The sequence below is a fragment of the Xiphias gladius genome, chromosome 17 (genome assembly GCF_016859285.1).
Source record: "Xiphias gladius isolate SHS-SW01 ecotype Sanya breed wild chromosome 17, ASM1685928v1, whole genome shotgun sequence".
NCBI classification, from domain to species: Eukaryota; Metazoa; Chordata; class Actinopteri; order Istiophoriformes; family Xiphiidae; genus Xiphias; species Xiphias gladius.
Genome location: NC_053416.1, coordinates 13,527,501 through 13,549,598, shown reverse-complemented (window position 1 = coordinate 13,549,598; position 22,098 = coordinate 13,527,501). Strand labels below are relative to the sequence as shown.

The following is a 22,098-nucleotide window of genomic DNA, read 5'->3' as shown; positions in this document are numbered from 1 at the left end:
TAAGGTGTCGGTTATTAGAAAAATAACCACAGACATACTCATGTTATCTCTCTTTCTTACCTCCAGCCATGTCCTCTTCCAGTAGTTGTATCTGCAGGTGGAAGATCTTCTCCTGGAGGTCACACAGGGTGTGTTTCATTTTCTCCCTCCGTGTTACCATGTAACACAGGTTACGCACCTGAAACACAAGACATCACTTTTGTAAATAAGAGGACAAAGGTGCAACACAGGCACCATGTTTCATCTTCTCTCATCTCATCACGTTTTAGTGCAGAGACGAACATAAACCTGACAGTGAGGAGAGCAAAGACATAAACATTATGACCAGCAGACCTGTACATACAAATACACACTTTCATTTTGTCCTGTTGTGTAACAATGTCTCAAACATCATTACAACAAGTAACATGCACAAGCGCACTCACACAAACCTCTGCAGCTCTACAGAGCTTTAGTTGTTTTGGTTTAACAGCACACGAAAGGTACGGTCACATTAGTCGTCTGTTCAGTGAAATTGCTCTGGGTCCTGAAAATGTGATGTGATGGTCTGATGTTGATAATAAATAAACACTGATCAGAGTGATCACAACCTGTAAACGGTATGTAAGAGCGACACTGTAGTTTGTAGTCTGGTGGTGTGGTGTTGAAACATGTACTAAAACATGGTGATAAAACACGCAAGAATTACGATCTGTCGATTTTCAAACACAGTATAGACGCATTTCTGTTCCCTGGTTGTGCACATCCGCACAGTGAACAGCTGGCCAGAAAAATGACGAAAGATATAAATAAACAAGGGTCTGCTAATAGAGAAAAGGTGAAAAAAAAAAAAAAATGTCAGATATGTGTGTTTTTCAACTTGCTTTAGAGTTCTGCTGCTTCCTAGAGGCAAAAGGTGAAAAAAAAAAAAAAATTTGGGGGGGGGGGATCTTGCATCCAGTGATGATACAATCAGAGGTGAGAGTCAAGACGCGACGTCCTGTTTTCCTGCCAATAAACTGGATCGCAGTCTCCTTCCACTCAGACATGAACTCCAGCTGAGCCCTCCAGCCCCCTCCATAACACCAAATTACTATCATATGGTCCTTTAAACAGTATGTGTGTGTGGATTGAGAGTATAGAGCTGGGAGATGAATGTGTGAGTGTGCATGTTTATGTCAGGCACATATGGATGTTCAAAGATAAGCTGTGGATCTCAATGTGTGTGTGTGGTACTGTTTTGAATTGTCAACATATAGGAGAAAAGGAAACAAAAAGAGAAGAACGCAAGTAGGATGGTGGATATTAGACTGTAACAGAAAGACAGTAATAGATAAATAGAGAGAGACAGGTAGGAAGAGAGACAGACAGTGCAGAAGAGCGGGTAAACAAGATTTAAGATAAAGAAAGAGAGGGCTGAAATGCATTCCCTTGGCAGCTGTAGTTGTTGTTAAATGCAAACAAAATTGTTTTATCTACAGATAAAACGATTACAGAGAGTAGATACCCATGTTGGCTTAGAATATGACAGAAAACTCCAGGAAGATGTTTCCATGGGGGAGAAGGAATGAGAGTTAGAGAAAGAGGAAACCTTTATCAGATAGAGAATCCAAGTACAATTAAAACAAAATTCGCTCCCCATTCATTTCAATGAGGAATTGTTATGTACAGTAACTGCACAGAAAAATAATACAAGTACAAGGGATGCTCTTTTTCATATCAGATTACGTTCGCACAGTGTGTTGTCATGAAGACCCTAACGGAGGGCAACAGTGTTTATTGCTGTTCCAAATGGCCACACTGGGAGGCGGGTTGAAGAGCCGTGCGTATTTGAGAGGGCAGAGATGTGATAATCGTTTGAGTATGGGAATCCTGCCGCATATTTTCAGACAATGTTTCGTGGAAAGCATTCGTAGTGTTTCACTAAGTGTCAAAAGTTGGTGGATGCTGATCCGATACTTGCTGATTTTTTTATATGATATAACTTTAGTAGCACAGGCTAATAGAGCTAATGTGAACTGAGAGTAAGAGAGAGCGAGAGAAACGCAGCAGTTGCTATACACCACCATGTTCGTCACAGTAGAGGTTTACAGCTGTGTGGGTGCTGTTGTATGTTGGGTTCAAAGCAAACAGTTATGAGCTGTCACAGACAATGATATTAATGTACAAAACAAAAAAAGGATCCTCTCAGTTTTGTTTTAATGTACGGTATGTACTGTAGTTTGGGTGTTGTGAAGATTTCCAGTCTCCGGATACACTGCACATCATATCCAACACATAGTCACGACAACAAAGTAACTGGAGAGAGAGCAAGGTAGGGAGGGAGTAACTAATTGGGTTCAAGCCAGAGAACTTGAATCCCAAACTAACAAGAACTAGCAAGCCAGAAACTGGATCTTTGCCAAATAGATTCCTCTCACGACGGTAAATCAGTAACCATGTGTCTCCTAACACATATGTGTGTACAGCATGTATGTGTATGAGTCATGGTGCTAATGTGACAGGACAGACTGTGTGTGCGCATGTGTGTGTGTGTGTGTGTGTGTGTGTGTGTGTGTGTGTGTGTGTGTGTGTGTGTGTGTGTTTGTGTGTGTAGAAGGACACAGATTCAGGTATTAAAAAGCCAGAACATACGATATATACAATACAGATATAAAAACATATACCAGAAAAATAATCCATTAATGGGGACACAACATGAAACCACATCATAGGCTGGACCTACCTGTAGTCCAAAGTGTGCATGCATGTACTGTATATGTGTGTGTGTGTGTGTGTGTGTGTGTGTGTGTGTGTGTGTGTGTGTGTGTGTGTGTGTGTGTGTGTGTATGTGTGCGCGCGTATGTCCTGGCCGTCTTGGAGGCTGACTATTTATCTGCTGGTCTTGATGGATTCGTCATCCTGGCCCATCTGACCCATTCCATCCCTGTTAGAGGGCTGCAGATAAAAATAGCTGCTCAACTGGGACACAATGTGCAGAGCCTGGCTTTGATTAGGACACTGCGTGTGTGTGTGTGTGTGTGTGTGTGTGTGTGTGTGTGTGTCTCTGTGCGTGCGTGTGTGTGTGTGTGTGTACCGTTTTCAAAAACAACTACCTCTGCCTGGACACATGACAGGGGAACGGAGAGCAGGAGGAATGGCGGCAAAGAGGAAGAAGAGCGAAGAGAAAGGAGGGGAATTTGGTGTACAATAACAGCTCAGTTGAACCTTGCTGTTTTATTTACTTTCCCATTTCTCCCATCCACCCTTTACCTACACATTTCATCTACTACCCCTCAAACTCTGGGTATCAAAGCCAACTGTCTCAAGCAACTGAGCAGCAATGCAGATGTTTACCTTTTCTTATTTCAGCAGTTTGAAAATGAACCGAACCAATGTAATGTTAAAAATAAAAGGTAGAAGAAAGATGAAACATGAATATTAAACGTCTGTTAGCTGGTGGAAATTTACTTTTATATTTCACCAAATGTATGAGTAAATGCCTAAATAAATTACACGCTTCTGTTCATTAAGGATGTTCTACTTGACTTTTTCATAGCTTTCCATAACTTGTGGGCATTGCATTTTCCACTTCAGCTTTTTGGGTTTGGTGTGTAAAAAAAAAAAAAAATCCCCAAGAGATTTCACCAATTTCCAAGTTTCACTGTTTTAAAAACAAGCAAAGTCAAACAATAGGCTTAATTTGAAGACAAAAACCAAATGGCACTAGGTATTCTTGCTCTGTTTGCTTTGACTGTTTTTGCCAAGCACAAGTCTTGAGAGGTATGAGATACGAAAGGCCATTTCAAAAGCCAAGAAATGTGTGTCAGAATATGTATGTTTTAGAAGGATATGTTACACATTCAACTGTATAGTTTATCTTTGAGGTATGGTACGTTATACAGTATGTTGGTTTTTTTAAAACTGCTTTACAGTTTTTAATTCCCTGACTAATTTTGCAGAAAATTATTCATCATACAGAAAATTCTGTAAAGGGGGTAAGGGGTGGCTGAGTTGAGATGGAGTGACCTGAAGTGAACTTGTTTTTCTTTGGCACAAACAGCCTCTAACCTTTTCTCTCACTGTCTCCTCTGTCTGTTACAGCCTCCTGCCCTTTACCAAGTCTCTCCTTTGTCATCCTTTCCTCCACAATTTAATCCTCCATCCTTCCATCCGTACTGAAACCTCTAAAATCATCCAAGCATCTTTACTTCAGTCCTGCTTCCCGTTCCTCTTTAACGCCATTTTTCCCCATCTCTGTCTGAGTCTATTCAAAGACACAAGCACAGCACTGCTCCATTTTCCCATTTAGACGCGTTAACCCACAGACACAAATCAGAGAGCATGTGTTGCGTTACATTTAACATTACTTTGGCACAATACTTTTTCTGACCATATAAACAATTTCCTCAATGACATCGGGGAAACCAGCCATGTGGTTTTCAGAGAAGAACTATCTCACACGCTCAAAGAAATTAGATACGTTTGAAATGTATCGCCTTTTATTCATGTTAAATGTCTTATTTATGACTAGTCAGGCAAGAAGTTTGCTAGTTTATTGCTACCTCTAGTACCATCTGGTTATAACAAAGTCAGTATGGCATATTGGTGCACACTGGACGTTCATTAATCTGGCCGCCGTGAATTAAACTTGACAGCTAATTTGCTTCTTGGCAGGTGCACTAGAGCGGTTATTTAAAACACAGGTTAATAGAGAGGTAATTAAATAAAATCAGTAAAATGAATCCATTAATGCAATGTGCAACATTTAATATACAATAATAACTTGTAAATAACTGATAAAAATGAACCTACTGTGTTTTATAGAAAATGCAAGAAAACCAAAAAGCAGCAGAAAGATGAATTCCTCCTTTTCTCCCTCCATCCATCTCTCTGCTAGTCCTGGTATTGGTTCATCCACCCTCCCTTAATCCCTCGACAATTGAACCCACCTCCTCTCTTTTGCATCAATCCATGACACGACATGCTGGAGATAATCAGCATTACAAGTGTATTAACTGTGCTGAGCAAAGCCAGCGCTTCTCATACCACACTGTCTATATCTCTCACTATCTCGTTAAACTTCCCACTGTAAGGCTCTATCATCATCATCATCATCCTCTCTCTCTCTGTATTACCACCTCTCTGCATTCATCGTGTCTCTCCTGTCATGATAATTAATGTACACATACACATAAATGATCATACACAAACTACATGTGCAAATGTCAGTTCACAATCACTTGCTCGCTTTTTATCACTCACTCACTCACACACACACACACACGCACAGAGAGAGAGAGAGAGAGAGAGAGAGAGAGAGAGGAGGGAGGGAGAGAGAGAGAGAGGGTCAGCAAAGCACTGGCTGTCATCAACCACTAATTACATCAACAGGTGTCTGGCAGGAGGGCACCATGCCCTTTGCATGTATGCGTGACTGTGAACGATTGTGTGTGTGTGTGTGTGTGTGTGTGTGTGTTTGTGTGTGTATGTATGTGTATATATGTGCGTTGATGTGTGTGTGTGTGTGTGTACTTTAAGTGACAGTGATACAGAAAGGAAGAAACTGGGTGCTTTTCCATCCAGACATTGCATGAATTTTAAGCATTTTTTCCAAAGGCCAGCAACAGAAATTATCTACTGAAGCTCTACTGAAACATGAATTTTTTTTTTTGGACCCACACCAACAAACACAAATTGGTTGATATTTGGCTTTACTCAAACACAAATCTGACTATTTGAGTGTTTTACTGAAGTGATGTGATTCAGATAATTGCTAGGGCTACGGAAGTTTACAGATCAACAATCAACTTTGCAATTAAAAAAGACAGTAACTGTGAAAGGCCTTTTTCACAGCAGATATTGTGATGTGTCATATGAGGAAAAGCACAGGAGTTACTAGTAACATTAACAATTACTCTCAGTAAACCTTGGCAGTGTGATAGGGAGCCTGTGTGAACAATACCGGGACCCTGAAACTGAAGCAGGTAAACAGAATTCATCCATCAGTCATTTCATTATTTACACCTGTGGTCTTCCTGTTGTGACATGTCAAACTTTCTTTCGTAAAAAATAGAGTAAAAGCTCAATTTAAAATACATGAGAAACTTGAATTTAAAAACATCAACATCGACATCAACAACAGTCTATAAAATTTAATTGCTGTGCTATACCAATACTGTATCCGTGATGAACTAATATTACCTTATAATAATGATCCTGCCAATATATTGGTCTGGTTCTATAAATTGGATTTGTTGCTGATTCCAACATAATATGGCATTTGTTTTTCTTTCATGAATTAACTTATTTCCACACATACTATATGGTGTTTTTTTTTTGTTTGCCACATGCTAACAATAAGTCAATGCTATTTTTACAATGACAAAAAAATCCTATTAGGAACATTTCTATCAGTATTATTATTATTGCATGTTCTGCTTCTAATATGCCACCCTCTTCACCCCAGCCAATGATTAAAATTTTTTTCTGTTTTTGATATTTCAACTCAGGTTATTTAATCACGTTTTCAAAATATGCATAACAACATGTGGATGGAAATATACAGTAATTAATGAGCGTCTCTCTCCATTCAGAGGGAGTGTGTAAGTGAATGTATGCGTAGCAAGTCAGTCAACTGCAGTGTTTGTGTTTGAGTCTGAGGAAGACAGTGTGTGTCAATGTGTGTGCTTCCCTGGGTGGAGAGGCAGGAGCTGCGTCAGAACTAATTCCCAAACTGATTTCTGAGATAGAGATAAAAACCGGGTGGGACCAGAGAGGGAGTCTGTGTGTGTGTGTGTGTGTGTGTGTGTGTGTGTGTGTGTGTGTGTGTGTGTGTGTGTTTGTGTGTGGAGAAAACAGGAACATTAAAGTGTTTTTCTGAGAAACAGAGACAAATAAAGGAAAGCGTGCCTGTGTTTGTGTGTGTAACAGTCTGTGAGTGTGGCTAAAAATGAATGTCATGGTATCGATTTAAGTGATACGTGACACGTGGTAAATTACTGTGACGACATACTAACAGAGGGAGAGCTAAGAAGAGATACAGTAGAGATGGTAAGACAAAAAAATGTAATACAAGGAAGACAACAGAGCTTGTTTTTTGTTTCACCAATGAGTTATACCAATCAGTCAGAGAGGGAAAGAAGATTAGAAATAAAGGAGATAACAGCCACAAAGAAAGGCCCCGGCCAAACCGGACCCTTTCTGCGCGGAGCCTGCATGTTCTCCCCATGCCTGCGTGGGTTTCCTCTGGGTGTTCCGGCTTCCTCCCACAGTCCTAAGACATGTAGGGTTAGGTTAACTGGCGACTTTAAATTGTCTGTAGGCTTGAATGTGTGCGTGACTGGTTGTTTGCCTCTAAGTGTCAGCCCTGTGATAGATTGGCGGCCTGTCAGGGGTGTGCCCCTCCTCTCACCCAGGGTCAGGTGGGATTGGTTCCAGCCCCCCCACGACCCTCAAAAAGGATAAGATGTATAGGTAATGGATGGAGGGATGGATGGAACAGCCTTTTCCTTTACTTCTCTAACTAACTTCCATCTCAGATCTATATTGACCTGAACTTCTCAGCTCCCAGCATATTGACTACAAACCTGTGCTGCTTACTAATGAGCACCATCGACTGTTCTTTGGCCCTGAAATACACAGACAACTGTGAGGAGTCATCCCACGAAAGATCAGGATTATTGATTTTTAATTGGCCCAATATCACCCCAAACCCAATATAGTGAGCCTGGGTTAATTACAAACAAGACAATCCCAACTGGAATAATTAAACTGGAGCGTCCACTAAATTGCAGACAGCTTGTAATGGACGCGGTGCTGCCGTGGTTAGTCCAAACAGTTAATCAATTTGTTACTGTGTTGCTGTATGTATGTATGCTTCATCTATTAGTTACACTGCTGGGATTAATTGAGCTCATTTACAGCACAATAAACACTGATTTGGTGACTAGCAGATCAAAAGACATGGATGACTGTGGTTGAAAGTTTAAAGCTAAAGGTAAAAGCTGCCATAATCAATAGTCTTATATTAACAATAGATCAACTGACTATCTGAATGTGAAAGGCGCCGCTTCTATGGCGATGAACCCACAGATATAAAGTGTTTACCACCTTAATAGCCACCTGCTTTTCATTTCTCACAGCTGTTAGTGGATACCGAAAACAGAGCTAAAAGGACGGCGAACATTGGCCCTAGACAGGTCCATTGGCCAAAACACCAAATGAATGCTAACGTTGCTCCATGTATGTCGGATGTGTTTCCTAACAAGTTTGCAGTATCTACTTAAAAGGTGATAATACTGTACATTAGTGTTACTGTATATTTACACAGTGTTTCTACTGCCCCTCAGTAAAATTAATTTATTTGTTAATTTAGGTTTAAAAGTTGAGATTTCAGTATGTAGTTAGGATCTGCGTCATACAGATATATAGTCATTTAAAGGCTTTTGAAACAACAGTTAATGTAAATTAGTTTTCTACAGAACTTTTGAACAAAGTAGTTTCTAGACGTGTAAGTGTCTTTTGACCTGCAAATAACCCCCCCAAAAAAATGCTTGCTGTAATCCAAAATGGTAAATATAGTTTTTGTTTTTTCTCCCCCTTATAGGCAAAGAAAACGATACAATCAAACATTTTCATCACACCAAATCAGTCCTGTTTAGAATTATATTTGATTTTGACGGTTGGTAAAGAGTTGTCCACAAGATGCTGCATTATGTCACACAAAACCATAATACTTGTAAATAACTTTAAGAGAACATTTCGAACAATGTGCAGAACATCTTGTAAAAGGTGCCTTTAACGGTTCTCCTTCACGGTCCACACCTAAAAATATAAACACCCCAGCAACATGAACCGTCTAAGCAAAAGGCCTGTGCAACAAATCATCCTTTCTTAATGATCCAACAGGGACAGTTAGATAACTCCCACACCTAGCATCGTCATCCTTCACAACATTACAAATTTATGAGTGAAAATAAAAACCTGTCTGAGAGACATAAATTTGGTGAATCTACTGCTGCCACCTCAGAGCCAAAAAATAAAGTTCAGATCATGGTTGTCAAATATCTCAACCATGAGGGATGTTTAAACACACACTACTCAAGAGCACACTATTAGAAACATCCAATGGGGATTACTGATCTGCTTCAGCGGCTTATTGATAACCTGATACAAAGTGAGAGCCAATTAGTGATGAAAAACACCAACAAGGAATTGACCGATCTGTATGTCACTGGCTACTTTCTGGTGTCAAACCTATTCTGTTGATTATTATAAAAATTATAAAATGAAAAATTCTCAGTGAAGTTATGGCTCAGCCCTAAGCTTTAACATCCACAACAGGGCCACCCTGAAGGAGTGGTTTCAGATTCTGGGAATCCGCTTATTTGCTTTCTTTTCGAGAGTCAGATGAGAACCCTTCTCGTCTGTACGGTAAATATGAAACTCCAGCCAGCAGCCAGTTAGCCTAGCTCATTATAAAGACTGGAAACAGGGGAAACACTTAACCTGGCTCTTTCAGAAGGTAATAAGATACACCTACCATCACCACCCAGCTCACTGATTAACAAATTATATCTCGTTTGTTTCTTCTGCACAAAGACCTTATGTGGCCGACTATTTCTTGGCTGTAAGAAATGTGTCTGTTCAAGCGTATTTCCCAAAATGTTGAACTATTCTTTTATAATAAAGTGACCACCAAAGGGTTAATAGGGTGGATTAAGTTGATATTAGACAGCTATCACACCTCAGTTCTCTAATTGCTGCTTTGGCTACTTGCATGTCAAAGGATTGATTTTAAAATACTATAATTTCTTTTTGAAGAACAAAATAGTTCAGGACCAAAATACACCCCTGATCTGCGCCTGTGCTACAGACCCTCCAGACCTCTCAGGTCCTCTGGGCATGGATTGGTTACTGTTCTGAGGGTTAAAACAAAACATGGTTAAACAGCCTTTATTTTTATGCAACACATACTGTATCTGGATTAAACTAAGGTGATGAAGTGACTTTAAACTGTAGACTTCTGTCAACAGCAGGTTTGAGGTTGTTGAGGCACAGGATTACTCTTATGTTTAATCATTACATTGAAATTTAATTCATTTTTTCCCTGCTCATACTCTTTTCAGTGTGTTATCTCATGCCATATGTATAGCTCTTTGTAAGGTGCTATACAAATAAACTCGCCTTGACTCGCTTTGCCTTGCCAAAGTCTCCTTAAGTCCATGCAACATGAACAGACTGTATAAAATACTGTGGGCTGAAATAATAGCTGCCATAAGAGCAGTTCTTGGCAGCAGGAACAAAAATATCCGTATTGTGAATCGTAAAGACCTTCAGATGTTATCTGCTACCTGGAGGATAAAGTAGCGTGGTGTGAATTTGTTACCTTCCCTCTTTGGTGCCCTTCAGAGGACCTTAAAACAGTCAGTGACTTGATTTCACACAACTGAAGCTGTCAGAGCATAGAGCAATAACACTATTCACATTGGCGAATGTTGGCCAGTGTGCGTTATCTTGGTTCTTTAACTGCTGGTCATGAGCTAAAATACATCATAAGCATGTAAGGCGAGTGCATGCCCAAAAGATAATACAAGCAATATCTGGATTCAATAAACCTGAATGTAAGGGTGATATTAAATTTTCTAAGTCATGCCCTCTGCACAGAAGGACTTCCTTTTATTTGTTTATTTATTTGTCTGCTTGCTGAACTTCTATGACTTGTGTTTTTTTGCTCTACATTGTCTAGAACGAAATGCAGTTATTACCCAGTTACTCTTACTCTTACCCAGTCTATTTCAATCCTCCCTGTTCTGCTGGAAATATAAAACAATCACTTCTTAAGTGCTTATAGAGTTCAACTTGGGTAGGAAAAAAAAAAGGTTTTATTTTGAAATGTGATTTACTATAAAAATAACACCTGTTTTTCACCGCTTGAGAAGGGAATGCAGAACAAACTTTCCATATAAACAGTTTTTCACAACGATTTGTATACAGTATCTTTAAAATGTGTGTTTTCTATAGTGTTTTGTATAGTATCTATACAGAAAGAACGTGTCAGTTTTTGGAACAGGATTTAGACAGCACCACCTATTCTCCAGCATAACAATAGCTGCAAATCTAGGCACCGTGCACCTGTAAAATATCACTGAGTGCATCAGATTTAAGCCACACTGACTCTGTAGCATTTACTGTCAGCATGAATAACTGAATTGTGATGCTTTGACTTCAACTATGCATAGACAGCTAAAATAGGTTGTGTATGTTTATTAATGATCTTATGATTCCCCAGCACCAGTAGGACTAGTTATTACTGGACCTGAAGCTAAAGGTGAGAATAAGTTTGGATCTTGGAGTGGTAAAAGTAAAAAAGCAGAAGATAGATAACTCAAGAATAGCATATGAGAGAGTCTACATGCTAAAAGGAAAGGCAATGCAGGCAGACATTAAGAGAGAGAGACAGTGAAACAAGAATATACCAAGAACGAAAAAAGAAGAGAATGACATGCTCTAGCCTGTCACTGAGATCTTAGGCCAGTCAAAAAAGAGAAACAGTCACCCAAATTACAAGACATATGGAGGGATGGGGGAAGAAAGGATTAAGGGCGTTTAAAAAAATAAGAGCAGGAGGGAAGCAGGGACAGAGGGAAGGGCTGAAGGATGGAAGGATGAGGGAAGGAAGCACCATAGGACTGGAAGGAAAGGAGAAAGGACAGAAGGAGCTAACAAAGGAAGAGGACAGGGACGGAAAGAGGAGAAAGTGGGTCAGACAAGCAGACAGTGGAGGCTGCTGCAGCTGGATTGGACAGACTGAAGCTTTGTGAAACCATCCCCGATGTACAGCATACACAGCAGTCAGATACACACACATATACACAAACTACATGATTTATTAGCTCCTGCTAGTCAGTCTCTGACATTGTAGCCACTCCCACCGGGGATCCATGGCAACATCATTCTCCAATCAGAGCTCAGATGTTCATCTTTTTTCTGTATGTTTTTGTGTGTTTTCCTCACATGTATCTAAATAGACTTGTGGGTCTTACTCTGTGTCTTTCATATAACTTTCCTTCTCTTTGTATTTGTGAAAACCCTCACTCTTCACTGTTTGTTTTTTTTTCTGTGCATGTTCATATTTACATTTTTATACACATATAAGATCACATGGATGTGTCCAGGACTGCACACACACACACCCACACACTGTGTACACACATCGACATGCCTGTTGGAGGAGTATGGGGAGGTAGTCTTGATCTTTGCCATCGCTATAAACTCTAAATAGACCTTGTGACACCAACACTGTGCTCCTCTCTCTCTTTTTCATTCCTCTACAATCATGTACTCCTCTTTTCTTTTTCCATGTGCACTACTCTTCTACCTTTGTTTCCTCTTTTCATTCTCAAAAGTACATCCACCCTCTTTGCTCCCCTGTCTCCTCCTCCTCCCTCCCTGCATGCACTCCTTCATCCAGCTGCATACTCCCCTTTTCCATCCTCTCTTTCTCTTCACTTCGTCAGCCCCCTCTGTCAGCTCCTGTCTTCCTTTCCTCATCCAACAGCTCCTCTCCCTTTCTCCTGTCTTTTATCTCCCTCCCTCCTCCCTTTCAACAGATTCCTCATGCACTGTCCATGTAGAGATAAAGGGGAAAGGAGGGAAATGGAGGGAGAAAAACAGAGAGCGCAACAAACATGCAGACAACATACACACACACATACTCACACACAGAGTTTAATTAAAATGAGAGGAAAGCATGCACACACCACACCATGTCTAATAGCAAATATTTAAAGATCAAATCCCTGTTATGAAAACCTTATTACTTGAGGTTTTATTGGACAAACTGTTTCATGTCAGCAAACAAAACAGGATTTGGGGAGGGATTAAATTGTCTCCAAAATCTCACTTGTAAATGTATCCAGACAGCATGGATCGGCTGTCTTGTATGCAGTATGCCTAAGCCCTGAAAGGATTAAAGAAGAGACTGGTCTGAGCTTTGGAAATATCTAATCCTTTGTGCCACAGTTCCTTCAGGAATCCCCAGTACTGTAAAACATGAATATAGTCTTTTATTGTTGGCCAGCAGCACTTTGCTCACAATTACTGTGTGTCATACTAAATAATGTTTATCTGCATTTGCCATAAATAAATTAGATAATGTCTGTCCCAGAGTCGGGATTTTCACAGTTGACTCAGAGTTGGCATGTCTAACAGATGCTTTAACTCTAGGTGGGAGTGGGGTTAGGGGGTTGGGTGTCATTGTCAGCATATTAACTGGCTGGGTGCTTATGGTTCATTGGTTCATGCTTCATTGTTTTTGTACACACTCAACATTATTACTGATGTCTTTTCTTCATTACACCTTATGTAAAAATGGAAGAAATTTGTATATAAGGTGAAATCTGTTTGTATTTAAGTTGCAGGTAAGTTTAAACTGAGTTGAACTTCCTGGAAAACAGCGCCTGTTCAGTGGGGATCTCATCCTGCACTTGTAGTTGTAACTAAAAAGTCCAAACCATTCGTGATATGACAGTATCAAGTTTTCATGCTATGATTATTGTGGCTAAAAATATCACGGTAAACAGCGCTGACACAATATTCAGCAAACTTTCTTGAAATACTACAATTAGAGCTAAAATATAGTAAAAATTCTTCCCACAATGTTTGCCTGGATTTTGTTAAACCCAACAAACATTGAACTGTATATTGTAACCGTATATTGCAACATGTAGATACGCATTATATAGGCAATATAAAATATGCTATAAATACGTAGTTGGTTGTTTAAATTTTACAACACTTGACTGACTTTAAATCCAGCCTAGTGTCTGTGTCTCTCTTAGTTTTACGCACCAGTTCATGTTTCATACATGTTGTGATTTCTTTGGGTTGTTAATGATTAAAATCATCTTACGCAGAATGTTTGTAAATGTACAAAGAGCCTAATGGAAGCTACTACATATTCAACTAGTAGTAGGATAGATGCTGGACAAACTTGCAAACTTCTAAAGGGTCTTGCACTGCACAGAAACGAAAACTAGAGGATGGTGAGATTTCAACAAGAGCTAATTCCTTCGTACAGTCCCAATAAACAGATGTGCTAGTGCTACCTTTGGAGATAGTTTCACACTGTTTGGCAGGTAGTGTAGAAAGGTTCCTCTAAATCCACCTCTTCTCAGGAGGGAAAGTCAGGGAGGAAGTTATTCAGACTCGAATCACACTCAGCAGCAGGAGAGAGGCTTCACACAGCAAGGAGTAAAGCCTAATTGGCTATGTTTTATTGCCCAGCCAGCCAGGGGTAAGTGGAGGTCTCAAGAATGCATTTGCAGATGCTACAGGGTGCTCAGCATGGAAACTTTATTCTATAATGGTTTTAGAGGCTGGCTGGGACAAAATTATAGGATGTGGGAACATTGGCAAAATTGTGTTCAGAGCTTTATGGTGAAACTCAGTTAGGAAAGTGATGGATTTTGGGCGCTAACAGGGTGGACCCAGCTAACTGTAATCTTCCAATTAGTTTCAATTTATTGTACTCTGGATTTACAGACTAAGGACAAGCTTCCCTGCTGAAAGGGAGCAGCTCAGGCTGGCCAGGGTGGATATGCTGGCAGCTACTTTCGTCTGCTGTGTCTATAAAAGAAATTTGAGCAGGTGATCATATTAAAACACTAGTCTTAAAGATTCTGCTTATATCAGTGTTAGTCCTTTTATTTCTTTAGCATCCCATCTCTGCTCACGTAAGATCAAATTAAAAGCCTATTGACACGATTAACAAACCTAAAGTTGCAGTCTGCACATTTGCTCTAGTTCAAACTACAAGAGAGAGGACTATACTTCTACTTTCATCTTTGTTAAGTTGTAACCTTGTTGGTATGTATTGAAACTGCTGTTGACAGATCAAGTGGCTCACACAGCATGCACCGCATAAAAAACATACACATGGCATTAAAAACTAAAAATATGCACACAAATTCAAGAAAAATATAGCTGTAAAGGAAGTCCATGCATCTTTCAGAGGACTAACTCTTTTGTCGCTGTCTTGTGTGATGAGGGTGATTTTACATCTAACTAACTGGTAATAGAGATCTAATAGTGATTATTTGACTTGCATGGTGAGGATCTGAGGAAGTTTTGCTTTGTTTTTAACAGAAAGAAAGACAAAAATGTTTGTAAATAATACAAATGAGGACACAAATGCACTGAAAAAAAAAATTTCGCAAAAATATTCAAAATTAGGCTACTGGAAACCACATATGTCTTGCTTTATGCTTCTGAAGTGACTGAAAAAAAGACTAGTGAAACTAAAAATCTGCTCTGTTTCACAGTGTATTATTATAATCTGTCATCTTCAGATAACTGCAATCACACCCAGAGAAAAATGCTAAATATAAATACTGTAAACAATCTTGTAATTGCCTGTTTTTGTGCTGTAAAGCACATAATATTCCAGCAAATAAACACCTGTCTCCAAAAGATGCCTGGTCAAGACACTGTTTACATAGCAGGTCGTTAAACTACTCACAAAACCACTAGAATGTGCCTGAAGCAGCCATGATAACATCACTGAACTATGTCGCCAATGTAATTTAGGTATTTAACTGCATACTGTGTCCAGTTTAAATATTAACTATAATGAAAACTAGTTAACTATAATGATTTATAATAATAAATCAAGCCTGTTACTGAAAGAAAATGTGTTTTTTAGCTTCTTGGTTTTGATGTGTAGAAAAAATTAGTCTCCCTTTGGTTTTGAGATCTGAAGTGGTTGATCCCATGGCTGAAACAAATTAAGTATTAGATTATTATTAAGTTTTTACTTAAATACAATAAAAATAGCCAAATGAAAGCCGATTCCATGTCCAAATCTAATAAATTCTATTCCTTGCCTGTATTACACTGTCTGTCCTTACTGGAAATTTTGCGTTCACTACAAACTCTGTGTAGGCAGTGGTTCCTTTGTGTACAATGTACAGGACAAAAAATACGCACATTAAACACGCATCAAGTGCAAAACAGCAGTAAAACTTCTATAAATTGATATGTCTGGCAGGTAACTTTTTGAGACAAAAAACTTCTGGATTCCTTGGCTCCAGTATACATCTTGCTTTGTCTGACTGTAAACAAATATGATCAAAACGAAACCTGACTGGTTGCCTGCTGAGCGGACCATGCTAAGCGGCAGCATCGAAACTTTTGCAAAATTTCCCTTCTGTTTCTCTGCTGTCTGTGTGGTTAACAACACATTTGGATTTCAGCATGAAGCATGGTGCACTTCAACACAATCTCTTTTCACTTTAAATTATGTTGCATTTATGCATTAAAAATTGCCATTGTGAAAGATCAAGAATAACAGTAGAGATGCCTTTACAAACAATAGTTTTAGATGGACTGTGTGCTTGACAGTGTATGCAATCAGTTAATACATATTCATCACTTCCAGCTGTTTACAGCAGAATATCTCAAGCCCCAGGTCAAGTGGGGACAAGATGTTTTGTTGCTGTGGGGAACCTTAGTGGCTCCTCTTGTTGTTACCAACCAAGTAACTGCTTTTTGTCAATAATCTGACAGATCCTTTACTTGATTCTGCCATTGTGGTTTCTTTTGTTTGGAAACTGTTTGTTTAACAAACAATTATAATATTTTGCACATTTCACTGATATCCAGCCTTTTCGAGCAGTGGAAGTCTAAATTTTATAAAAAATGGGTTTGTGACTGAAATGTTGCATGTAAAAATCTCTGCCCAATAAACCTGGGCAGGTAAGTGAAATGTTTGCGCCTTCCCTTATTACCACTGCTGACGTGCTCTGAGCAAGGCACTTAGACCTACTCCAGTGAAGCTCCTCTGGCCAATTAGACTGTGGCTGTACTGATCCACTGTCACGTGTATATGTTGTGAGTATGGAGCAGGGTGTTTCTGCAGAAAAGCAAACTTACCTTTAATGGTACTATATGTAACATTCAGAAAACCCTTGATATTAATGACACCGGTGGCCGCTAAGTGACCTGCAGTCAGCATTCTGTTGCTCACACTTGTGTGTATGCTTGTAAGCTGTAGATAGGCGCGAGCGAGCATCCTGGGCATTGGCCAAAACAGTGAAGTGACCTAGATGAAACTTAATGTGATTGACCAGCATCGTGATGACAGATTGAAAAACTAAAGTTACACTGTTAATATAGTTTGACTTATTTGAGACTATAGATTATATTTGATTCTCCATGGCTGGCACAGCGCTAAAACAAAGTGTGGAGGTAGGGCTAATGTTACGTTTTTTTTTAAGTAGGATTTATAATTGTAATATCGTTATCAGCTTGCTAGCTAGCCCAATACGGGCAGCGAAGTTGAACTAATCCATTTTCCTTGCAAGATACATTGACCACATTAATATGATTCGTTTGATTTAGCTAGCTAGCCAGCTTTATCAATCGCTGTTTGTCTAGTTTAATAGAGATTAATAGAATAGACCTTTTATATTGTCAAGTAACGTTACTGTCCTGAACGGGTCTGGCAGTCAGTTGAGATGATGATCATCCCAAACTAACGTCAATTATAAACAGATGATAGGAGTGGGATGAGTAACGTTAGACTGGAGATGATGCACATACAGAAATTTACCAAGCAACAGGTTCTTAAGAACAGACAGTTTGTTTTGAGAGCTGTTCGTTTGCTCACATTAATGGACTCCATTTCTAAGCTAACGTTAGCTAGTGTTGCACTCTGTTGGCACTATAGGGGGGCACTCAGGATTGAGCAGAAACGTCACATCCTTTGGATTTTCCTGGAAAATGTGTCCCTGGTCCTTTATTTCGAAATCAGTCCACATGCTGTTATAGGCAACTGAGAAAGTAAGGAAGGTCTCATTTTTTAAGTTACGTTACAATCCGTTCACACATTGGCAATAAAAAAGTGATTAATACATGTAAATTGCTTCTAATTCTTACATATAGTAACTTTATAGTTAGAGATATTACAGCAAAATGCAAATATGATACAAAAAGCATCAGATTGTCTCACAACTCAGTTTCACGCTCATGTCAAATTAGAACCTAAAGCTCAAACACGAGTTCTATTTCGACAAAAGCTTTAGACTTTCACACAAATCTTTTACAGTAGCTTTTAATCTAACACACATAGGATTTTAAAAAGTTTTACAAAGTGCTATGTTGACTACATTGACGGGCTCTCAGAGGATGTTATAAGATTGGGCCTTAGACGGCGGGACTTACCGTCGAGTTCTGTGAAGTGAGATGTTACGGTTGAGCTGCAGCATTGTGTCGGCTGTTACTGTCTGAGAGACCCTACCATAAAATATTAAAGACCTGGGTCAACTGTGGGGCCTTCATATTGCTCTCATTACTTATTGACGCAGCCCTATCTGTGTATAACGCAGGTAGTGAGCCGTTAGGAGTGTGTTGCTGTGAGCGACAGAGCGAAGATGGCTCACAGGAGCAAACACTTGCCAATGCATAAAGGTACACACATTCATGAAAACACACAATCAGAAATAGACTCAATTGGTAACCTTAACTACACAATAGTATGGACGCACATATGAACACAGCAGCAGCAACATACAGCAGTTATATACAAAATAGAGTGTAGTTTTTTTAGTAACTGGAGCGTTTGCATCATTTATGTGTTTCCTGTACAAGGATGTATTACTAGGCCTGTGCATATCTGTGTTATCTGCATTTGTGTATTAAGGTTGCGTGTAAGATTATCAGAGCTTGCGAATGTGTGCATTTAATTTCATGAATATTCATGTTTACCCAAGTGTGTGTGTTGTCATGCATGATTGCTGTATGACATGATAGGTGTGTCAAATGTGTATGTGGAGGGATCTGCACTTGCATTTATTTCTACATGTGTCAGGGCTTAGTGCCAGGTGGTGTTGGGGTGTGTGTGTGTGTGTGTGTGTGTGTGTGTGTGTGTGTGTGTGTGTGTGTGTGTGTGTGTGTGTGTGTGTGTGTATGTGTGTGCGCATACGTGTATATATACTTGTATTGGGTATGTGTGTGTGGTATATGTGTTCAGACCCTTGGCCAGTGCAGGTACCAAGGCTGCTGTGGGGATAAATAATTCACTGGAAGTTAAATGTTAAATGTACATCATTTTGATAAGATAATAGGAGCGGCATGGCAGCACTCTCACGCACAAACACACGCATGCACAGACACACATGCACAAAGTTTGCACAGCTATCCTTGTTATGACAATGAATTGACTTCCATTAATTGTTGGCAGCCTAACCCAAACCCTAACCCTAACCTTAACCAGGACCTCAGAAATGACATTTTGCCTCATTAGGACCGGAAATTGGTCCCAATGAGGACCATTGGTCCCGACAAAGTCAGTGTTTATACCGGAAAAGGTCCCAAAGAGGTACCAAAAACATGTACAGACACACACACACACACACACACACACACACACACACCAACAACACACTATCGTGCAGAATTATACAGCCAAAGCAGCTATAAATATTTATTTCTTTCCCACCTCATATTTATTTCATCCAACAGAAATCATATCAGAGGGGCAGTGGGATGGTGAGGATATCCAGACAGAAAAAGAGGGAGAGAGGAGGAGCTGATAGAGAGAGGAGACAGATGAAGGAGAAAGAAGAAAAGAGAGGAATAAAGTGAGACAGGATGAGAATATTCAAGTAATTTTACAAATGAAAAGAAAAAAGATGGAGATAAGAGAAAAGGTGATAAAGTAGGAGAAAATGAGGTAGTAAACAAGATGAAAAGAAAAAGGGAAAAAAAACAATAGAAGGAGAAACAAAACATTATCTAAAAGCTCTGTATTGGTGAATGTATTGAAAAAGTGAAGCAGGTAGGCAGAGGAGATGCTAACAAAAACAAAGTTAAGGGATGATAAAAAAGGTCAGAGGCAGGGTGATAGGAGGTGAGTGGAGAGTCGAAGGCACTGAGAAGTTTCATTGTTGTTACTATTGAGCAGTCAAAATGGCAGCCACAGAGGTGTACGACAAAAGCTGGTCTACCATGCCACTTAGCTGGAATGAAAGGCTGCCTGGCCTGGCCTTTCATTCCTGCTGGAAAAGACCAGCCACTGGGTTGCAGCAGCCAGGCAGAAAATGTCAGGGACACTATCACTCTGACTCCAAACATAAAAGTAGAAAAGAAGACTGAATCAGTCAGCAGATGCTTTGTTTCATTAGAGTTGAAGAAAAAGTTTCATATTGCTCCTTGAAAAGTCCTGTACCATTACATCATGCATATTTCAGCAAAACAAATATGTCTCCAAGCATAAGGGGAAGGCACCAGAAATATTACATTCCATGTAATGCAAAAGCTCACCCTTGAAGTAAGATAGTGGACCTATGTGGCTGTTCAATTGCAGACAAAAATCATGTTGTATGCTCTGTGTTACATTATGGCAACACAGACTTAACAATTCCTCTCAAAAGAAACAAAGTCCTCTCAAAGTCCCACTGTGGTTTATCAAGCACTGCTCCCTTTTTACCAACCAGAAGCTCTGATTTTGCATCACGTACCTTGTAATCAAACCAACGATAAGGAGAGGGAAGCAGGTGGTGGGACCATGCATAGGTCATTTTGGTTAATTACCCAAACTGCCCATTCTGTGTAAAAAAGCATAAAAAGAAGCATAAAGAACCACGCAATATACAGGGAACCCACTCACAGAAACCAGTAGCTTAAATTTTCATCTTAACCACCATCTACATAAAAGATCAGTGTCCTACACAGAGTGGAGGATAAAGTAGAAGATGGTGCAGGGGGAACACTCCAGGCACAAGGAATGAAAGATAAGACTCCTTCCCTGACTTATGACCAGGATGGACGCTGCTAAATCAATGAGGACAACTACAGGCATCCCTGTGGACTCCCTTAAGTGGCTGTACTGTCAGAAGATCTGGTCAGAGTCTTCAAATCAAAAGGAGTCAGTACTTACCATGTGACAAAACATTCAAAGGCTTAAAAGAGTACTGTACTGATGTAGCACTGCAGTCCAATTACACTATTGGTCTGACAAACAAAAAGTATCCAAGTCGGCGCAGAAGAAACAGAAATATTGTCCGCATTCTTCTTTCTTGTCAAAAACCAGAGTCTACTTTACCCACAATGCAACTCCACCGCCTGCAGTTTGGTGATTTGGAGATTTGGGTGTGTTATGCTAATAGCGCCTAATGTCACCTAAAACAGAAATTAGGAGCAGGCTACATAGGTCTGGTAAACTCATTTCTTTAAGGTAAGTTCCCCTTTAAGAGCTCAGCTGTTACACATTAAAAAATGAGAGGAAGACTGGTCTGGACAAGAGACTGAATGAACACAAGAAATAGACAGCACCAGCTGTGTGTGAACACCAGTCCCAACCTGTAACAGCACTGACTGGGACATGTTTGGTAGATGATATTACACTGCTTGCATCGCTTTACATTGTGTAATAATAGAAGTGTTCCTTGCAGATTTCTGATTTTAGCAAGACAAACCCGATTCTCTGTTACTGATTTTCAAAATGTTTTTCAGTGAAACCTTCTGCCATGTTTTGTTAGGACTTAACATGCCAGTTTGTTTTGTGTATCTCTAAGTTGCAGACCTGATTCTCTATCAGTATAGCCAAAATGCACACACTTTCATTGACGCCGGCATAATTAAGGGTTTCTGATCTCTCCTTTTGACCTGGAAGGCAGCTCAGTGACCTTGTGGCAGAGTATTAGCAAAGGCTGGAGCCAAAGGAGCAGCTCTCAGTAAGCTTTGAAGCCTTGGGGCTGTGTTATACAGTCAAGCTTAGCATGTAGCATTTTAAACAGCAGTGGATCTCAACAGGCGGTTTCTAGCATAGTGAATGGAGCTCGAGGCTACCTGAAGGTGTAAAGCCTTTTCTTGCCTTCAGCTCATACATACTGATGCAGGCAGATTCCTGATCAAAGAAGGGAGCACAGGAGCATTTTCACATTTACAGTGGATTTTAGAATTGATTGGAAGATTTTTGCTTGTTATTTTTAACCTTTTAAAACTCCACAGATTGACTCCTGGTTATATTTGTGAATTTAAGACCAAGACTAAAGTGTTGTGTTTGCGCAGTAGTTACCTGATTACCTGTGGTGTTTCCCTTTTAAACATTGCCTGTTATTCCTAATGGATTTTAAT

At 39.7% G+C, this 22,098-nt stretch overlaps 1 protein-coding gene across 3 annotated transcripts in view; it reads right to left on the bottom strand.

Moving 5' to 3' along the window:
* The window catches only part of jade2 (jade family PHD finger 2), a 184,684-nt gene that overhangs the window by 25,558 nt on the left and 137,028 nt on the right, over positions 1–22,098 (bottom strand). For all 3 annotated transcript variants that reach the window (XM_040151302.1, XM_040151303.1, XM_040151304.1), the window contains exon 11: positions 61–178. In XM_040151302.1, coding sequence (XP_040007236.1) covers positions 61–178 — 118 coding nt within the window. The remainder of the gene's footprint in view (positions 1–60; positions 179–22,098) is intronic.